At 45.5% G+C, this 7552-nt stretch overlaps 1 protein-coding gene across 1 annotated transcript in view; it reads left to right on the top strand.

Annotated features, from left to right (window-relative positions):
- COPE (coatomer protein complex subunit epsilon) overlaps positions 1-7552 on the top strand; it is a 25735-nt gene that overhangs the window by 16085 nt on the left and 2098 nt on the right. The window contains exons 6-9 of the mRNA XM_015810705.1: positions 701-782; positions 1851-2006; positions 4407-4475; positions 7244-7318. Of these exons, the coding sequence (XP_015666191.1) occupies positions 701-782; positions 1851-2006; positions 4407-4475; positions 7244-7318 (382 nt within the window). The remainder of the gene's footprint in view (positions 1-700; positions 783-1850; positions 2007-4406; positions 4476-7243; positions 7319-7552) is intronic.

The raw sequence follows: 7552 nt of genomic DNA, 5'->3' as shown, positions 1-7552 counted from the left end.
GACATGGCTTTTTCAGCAAGCGGACCTGGCCTAGGGAGGATTTTATACTGGGTTCATTTTAAGGAATTCGAAATAACACAACTTTAAAATTTGGTTTAATTCGGTTTTACAGGGGGGGATTGTATATATGCCTTTGTTTTAAATATGTTGTGAGCCGCCCTGAGTCCCGTTGGGAGAAGGGCGGGATATAAATTGAATTGAATTAAATAAATAAATGAACTGTCCCTCCCATACTCCTCCTGTTACAGCTGACCTTGGCAATGCTGTACTGAAATATTGTTATGGTTAACTAGCATATTTTCCCATCCGCTAGGCTAGTATTGTCTGTTTTAACTCTAGAAGTGATATGCCGGCTAAATAAAACATGTTTGCTTCTTCACACATGGCAAGCAAGAGCACCTGATGTTAGCAGTCTTGACACAGAGGCTTATCTTTTTGCACGGGAAAGTTCCCTGCTCCATGAGAATGAAGATGCTACTTGGAGAAGCAGGGAAACGTTTTGAACCAAATAGTAAAGAAGCCCAGTTGCTATGGCTCAACAGCCCTGTTTTAAATGAGGAGGTTGCAGGCAATGAATCGGTGTCAAATAAGGGGGCTTCCCTGAGTCATTTGCCATATGACACTTGCCCCAGTCCTGCAGAGAAGCCAGCCAGAGGTGTTCCACTCGTGTGCCTCCTTCATCTTTGTTCGTTCTCTTCAGAAAAGAGCTTAAGAAGATGCAGGAGCAAGATGAGGACTCAACGCTGACGCAGCTGGCAACTGCATGGGTGAACCTTGCAATGGTAGGTGCCATCCACGGCAGTCGGGCATTAAGGGAAGCGTCAGGCCCCCAAGGACGACACATGGAATTACTGAAAACTAGTTTCTTTTATTGTTCTTCAGCTGTAGACGGAGTCTTGCCAGATTGAAGCAACTTTTTGCATAACTACAGATAAGACTCTAGGATAGGGGTCTTCAACTTGGCCCTTTTATGACTTGTGGACTTCAGTTCCCAGAATTCCTCAGGCACGCATGCCTGGCTGAGGAATTCTGGGAGTTGAAGTCCACAAGTCATAAAAGGGCCAAGTTTGAAGACCCCTGCTCTAGGAAAAGCAATGGAGGAGCCATTTTAATCCTCTTCCTACCAGCCGAACTTTCCAAGCTCCGCAGCCTCTTGCCTTCCAGATAGCAGTCCCTTCCACCTGGGAATCCAGACTACATTCCACCCCGTAGATGTAGCTTGCTGAGGGATTCTGAGAGTTGAAGTCCACGTGTCTTAAAGTTTCCAAAGATTGGGGACCCCTGCTCTAGACCAGAGATCCCCAACCTTTCCGGCTTGGCGGCCCAGAAGGAACGGGAGCATCAGGGAAATGTGTGCACACACAGCCCATGTGCACATGCGCAAATGGAGGCGCGCATAATGGCACTAGCATGCGTGTGCATGTGGGGCTCATGCATTAGCGCCTGTATACATGCGCAAAAAGGCCACTGGCGTCCCGTGTGACACAGTGGTAGCATCCCCGTGCATGCACAAATGGGTCCGCTAGCACTCGCGTGGCGCTACTACTGCAAGTGCGGGGGCTCACCAGCTATTCCTAGGGCCCGTTGGCCAACAGGACATGACCCGGTACCTGTCCACGGACTATAGGTTGGGGACCCCTGCTCTAGACCATCATCGTTCTCCTTCAGTAGTTCTGTCAACAGAAGTATTTTCATGTTAGTTGAGAATCCTGAAATGGTTTAAATTCTCAGCACTGAACTTACGGAGTCGGGGATTTCTCAGGCACTAACTCCTCATCGTGAATATGCATGCAAACTGTTTAAGACAGTGTTGTTCCTCCTAAGGATTTCCCAATGTCTTAACTCTGCAGGGTGGTGAAAAATTGCAGGACGCTTATTACATCTTCCAGGAGATGTCGGAGAAGTGGTCATCCACGCTGCTGCTCCTGAACGGCCAAGCTGCCTGCTACATGGCTCAGGGCAAGTGGGAAGATGCCGAAGGGGTGCTGCAGGAGGCTCTCGACAAGGTGGGCTCTTCCCCAGAAATCTGGCTGAAAGGCAGTTCTTGCAAAGTTACGGGTTAGATTCTTGTTCAGTCACTAAGTCATCTCCAACTCTTCGCAACCCCATGGACAATAGCATACCAGGCCCCCTCTGTCCTCCCGGAGTTTGCCCAAATTCAGGTCCATTGTGTCGATGACACTATCCAACCATCTCCTCCTCTGCCGTCCCTTTCTCCTTTTGCCTTCCATCTCTCCCAACATCAGGGCCTTTTCCGATGAGTCCTCTATTCTCATTTGGTGGTCAAAGTATTTGAGCTTCAGTTTTAGTTGTCGGTCCTTCCAAGGTGGAGTTTGTTTAGGATTGGCTAATTTGATCTCCTTGCAGTCCATGGGACTCTCAAGGGTCTTCTCCAGCACCACATTACAGGGACTCTAGGCATCCTTTACAAACTGCCGTAGCATCAAATTTCCAACTGAAGCATCATGCTACATTGTGTGAATTATGCCATTGTGCAGTTGCATTCAGTCTGATGCAAACTACACTGCTCATGCATCAAAGTCATGACATACATCATATATCCTTGCAGATTCCCATATGGGAAAGACCTGAATCCTGTTTCTGTTCCACAGTTCTATCTACTCCTTGCAAATCAGTGATCTTATCAGCCTGTTTGGATCATATCAATTTGTTATCCTGATTCCATCCATGATTCGTGGGGTGGGAATGGAGAGAAGTTCAATTGCCAGCATCTAATACCCAGCTATAGGACAGGAGATATCTGATTGGACGTAGGAGAAGACTACAGTCAATCAAAAATGGACCATTGATCCAAGTATCACATAGCTGCAAAAGAGGCAAAAGCAATTTTAAGTTGTATCGGTCAAAATATACTTCCAAAATCACTTCATTCAATCTTGATCAGATCCCACTTGAGTACTGTATCCTGTTCTGGGCACCATTTTTTTTTCCAGAAAACTTCAGGAATAGAAGAATAGGTGTTGAAAAGGGCAATAGGGTGCTTCAAAAGATTGAAAAATCAGCTTACGGGAAAATGTGTATGCTTAGTTTTTCCTTATTTTATTATTTAATGGATTGGGTGCAAAAAGAAACAAATGAGCAAACACACAGTACATTCGGCATATCACACATACATGCGATTGATGCTAGTTTTCAGGTATTAAAAAGGAGATCCAAAACCTCTTCTTTTATCCCATGAGGAATTTTAAAGTTACTGAGGTTGAGAAACACTGATTTAAATCAAAGGCGGCAGATTCCAATTGAGCAGTAGAAAATAAAATTCATAAGGATAAGAGAAGTTTAGTAGTGGAAATGAGTCTTGCCCGATGTGGATACTTATATTTTGATTTCTGCCCTGAACAGAACTTCATGGTTGGAATAATCCCCTTCAATTACAGGATTCTGAAACTTTCAAATTTGTAGCTTCTTGGGTCATTGCAAGTGATCTGGCACAGGCACGATCTGTTCTCCACAGGAATAAATCCTAGCCTAGTTGGATCAATGGCTAATCCAATTTCGGTTTTTGCACATCGCTTGTCTGAAAAATGAAATGGTTGCTTCCTTCCTGGCTTTCAGAAATTATTAGCCTGTCTGGTTCAATTTCAATACCAGAAGATGGTAGATAATCATCATCATCATCATCAAGTTGGAAGGAACCTTGGAGGTCATCTAGTCCAACCCCCTGCTCAAGTAGGAAACCCTATACCATTTCAGACAAATGGCTGTCCAGTTTCTTCTTAAAAACTTCCAGTGTTGGAGCATTCACCGCTTCTGGAGGCAGGTTGTTCCACTGGTTAATTGTTCTAACTATCAGGAACTTTCTCCTTAGTTCCAGGTTGCTTCTCTCCTTGATCAGTTTCCATCCATTGCTTCTTGTCCTGCCTTCAGGGGCTTTGGAGAATAGCTTGACTCTCTCTTCTTTGTGGCAGCCCCTGAGATACTGGAGGACTGCTATCACGTCCCCCCTCGTCCTTCTCTTCATTAAACTAGACATACCCAATTCCAGCAGCCGTTCTTTATATGTTTTAGCCTAATCATCTTTGTTGCTCTTCTCTGTACTCTTTCTAGAGTCTCAACATCTTTTTTACATCGTTGTGACCAAAACTGGATGCAGTATTCCAAGTGTGGCCTTCCCAAGGCATTGTAAAGTGGTATTAACACTTCACGGGATCTTGATTTTATCCCTCTGTTAATGCACCCTAGCACTGTGTTGGCTTTTTTGGCAGCTGCAGCACACGGCTGGCTCATATTTAAGTGATTGTCCACTAGGACTCCGAGGTCCCTCTCACAGTTAATTTCTCTGTTCTTGAGTCCTCAGCTACATTGATGGAGGTACTTTGTCTGGAAGAAAACAGCATATGGCAGTCCTATTCAGTGCTATTTTTTGTGCTTCTCTCCCCTTTCAGGACAGCAGCCATCCTGAGACCCTGATCAACTTCGTGGTCCTCTCACAACACTTGGGGAAGACTCCCGAGGTAGGCTCCGTCTCTTTGCCTTCAGGAAAAAATAGAATTTCAACTTTTTTGACCATAGAGGTAGCCCTTGACTTAAGGCCGGTTGCTTAGCAAACCGATCAAAGTTACAGTGGCCCCACCAAAAGGTACTTACGATCTGGTTCCCCAGTTTCAACCCCCACCAACACCCCTGTGGCATCCTGCTCACAACGTGCAATTTTTGTCATTTTGACCAGAAACCAGCATTTACTCCCAGCTTCTGGCAAAAATCTCATAGTGAACAATGGGTTCCTTTTAACCACCTGCCACAATGAGGTCGGTCACGTAAACAACCTGTTTTATGACTGTCACAACTTACGGCTACTTGCCAGGGACTACTTGTATCCTACAGCCATCTCTTTCTGGCTGGTATAAGAGTTCAAAGAGCTTAAATAATCTGTCATCTCTGACCAATTCCCAGGTTCAAAATGCATCATCTCCTTGGCCGGAGCGAGGATGGTCTACTTAAACAGTTCCCACTTCTCTCTTTTATACTGCAAAATAGTATTTGTGATTGAAAACAAAAATGAGTTCTGCAAGAAAAAAGCCAAAGAAAATTGATATACATTAAAAAAAAAAAAAACCAACCCCTCCCCTGATGAGAAATTCTGGCCAGGCGTTGCCAGAATGCGTTGTGCATTGTGACTTGTTAGTTTTGAATCATTGTTCATGTCGATCTATCTTCCTCCCCCCAAATGTTCCACGTGGCATTAATCAATACTTAGATAAGAGGGGAGGAATGTTCTGATTACTGTAAGCCAGGATTTTAAATCTCTCCTTCAATCAGTGATTTATTTCTGCCTCTTCAGGATAACTATAAGCCAGGGCTGTGCCCCCCCCCCCCAAATTCTCTCCTACCCCAAATGGGTGAATCCAACATGTTTTTTCACCTTTTTCAGGGTCTGAAGAGCAGGGCAAAACCGCTCTCCTTAAAAATCCAATAAAACCCAATTATTTTTCCACGAGTGGAAAAGTTAAGGGACAGAACAAGTATTTAAACCTCAACCGAGGTTAAATACCATTTTCCTTCTTCAAACTTCCTCCCAGATCTGCAAATTGGGCCAAGAATTTTAGGGATCTGGCCGTTCCTGTGATCAGAACGCCACAGTCCCCAAATAAGAGCCAAAAAATAAATTATTCAAAGGAGGCCTTACTTACATTCTTGTCAACCCACATACTCAAAGCACCTGATGGGCAACACAGATCCAACAGATTTTTCTCTCTCTGCCTCCCGGTATCTTTCCAGTCCTCTCATGCTTCTTTCTTGCAAGATTTTTTATTCAGGAGTCACTTGGCTGGAGGACTTTTTAAGCCGGTGTTTTTTTCAACCTTGGCCACTTTTAAGAAGAGAGGGGACTTCAACTTCCAGAATCTGGGGAGGGGGGGGAGAGGATGATTCTGGCTGGATGTCATGTGTCTGAGTAACGAAACACTTAAAAGGACTTTCAGGCATGTTTTCTCCTAAAAGCATTTATTAATGTTACAGATATGTCAGCACAGCATGGTGGAATGCTTAGATCTGCTTCTCTTCCGTTATGCCTAATATTCCAAACCTTTTCCATTCCCTTATTGTAAGGTCATGGTTCACATCTTCCAATCAACTTGGAAGATGTGATTTAATTCCTGTTTCTTTCTCCCGGGCTATCCCTATGCTCCTCCCTCTTTCCCAGTTGCTGGTTTAACTATATATATATACCAGACAGTTCTGCACATTGTCAAAGCAAGAATATACAGTATTTGCAGCGTTGACAATGTGCAGAACTGTCTGGTATATATATAGTTAAACCAGCAACTGGGAAAGAGGGAGGAGCATAGGGATAGCCCGGGAGAAAGAAACCCGAAGTAAATCACATCTTCCAAGTTAATTGGATCATCTCAAGGTTTATCATCTGCTTTTCATCCAGCCATCCAATGTCGTGGATTCTGGGAGTTGAAGTCCACTCTTCTTAAAAGTTGCCAAGGTTGAAAAACGTTGCTCTGTCTGAAGAGCCACTTATCCAGATTGCTTTAGTGCAGGGGTAGGCAACCTGGGCTCTTTTATGACTCGTGGACTTCAATTCCCAGAATTCCTGAGCCAGCCAAGCCAGGGTTGCCTACCCCTGCTTTAGTGGATGCTTGCACTCAGCGATGAAATTAAGGCCTTAAATGACTCCTTTCAAGTCTAGAATTCTCAGAGGGAAGAGTAACTCATTAGGGATAATAAATTGCAGCCCTGGCCTTGATGAGCTTGGTTCCTTTCCCACTGCCATTTTTGGCGGGGGGGGGGGGAGTGGGAACTGGCCTATTCTCCCCCTTGCTGGAGCCCTGGCCATCTCTTCCTCCCTTGACCCCTCTGCCCCCTGGCCGCAAGACACGCATGCAGCCAGATGTTGCAAAGGAAATGGCTGGGGGAAGTTTTTCTTTGCTGTTCCATCAATGGTCGTTCCAGCTTCCTCAGCCGGGGAGCCGATCTCCCTTCCTAGCCCTCTTCATCCCAATCCATTGTGTGTTTCTAGGCAGCTCTCCTGACCTCCTTCCTCTCGTGGCCAGGTCTGTTGGGAGTCCCTCCCTGCGTGGGAAAGGTCAGAGGTCGCCCAGTTCTCAATCAGTCTCCTGCTGACAGGGAAGAATGGCTGGCTGGCTGGCTTTTCCCACTCCAGCGGCCTTTTCCTTTGGGAGCAGAATTTGCTCTTCTCCTGCCGCAGGAGATTATCGTTTCCCTTGTTTTCATTGTTCATCGCTTGGGTTCTGTCCCGTCTTCCTTCTTTTAGGTGACCAACCGCTACCTGTCGCAGCTCAAGGATGCCCATAAAAGCCATCCGTTCATAAAGGAGTATCAAACTAAGGTAAAGCATCTCTTCTCTTTGGCTTTGGCTTCTGAGGGAGGGGAAGGGAAGGGAAGGGAAGGAGAGGAGAGGAAAGGAAAGGAGGGGAAAGGAAAGGAGAGGAAAGGAGGGGGAAGGAAAGGAGAGGAGAGGAGAGGAAAGGAGGGGAGAGGAAAGGAGGGGAAAGGAAAGGAAAGGAGGGGAAAGGAAAGGAAAGGAGGGGAAAGGAAAGGAGAGGAAAGGAGGGGAAAGGAA

Source organism: Protobothrops mucrosquamatus, unplaced genomic scaffold, assembly GCF_001527695.2.
Source record: "Protobothrops mucrosquamatus isolate PMUCROS unplaced genomic scaffold, P.Mucros_1.0 scaffold14, whole genome shotgun sequence".
Lineage (NCBI taxonomy): Eukaryota > Metazoa > Chordata > Lepidosauria > Squamata > Viperidae > Protobothrops > Protobothrops mucrosquamatus.
Note: the sequence above shows the minus strand (reverse complement) of the source record. Positions and strands in the feature narration are given on the sequence as shown.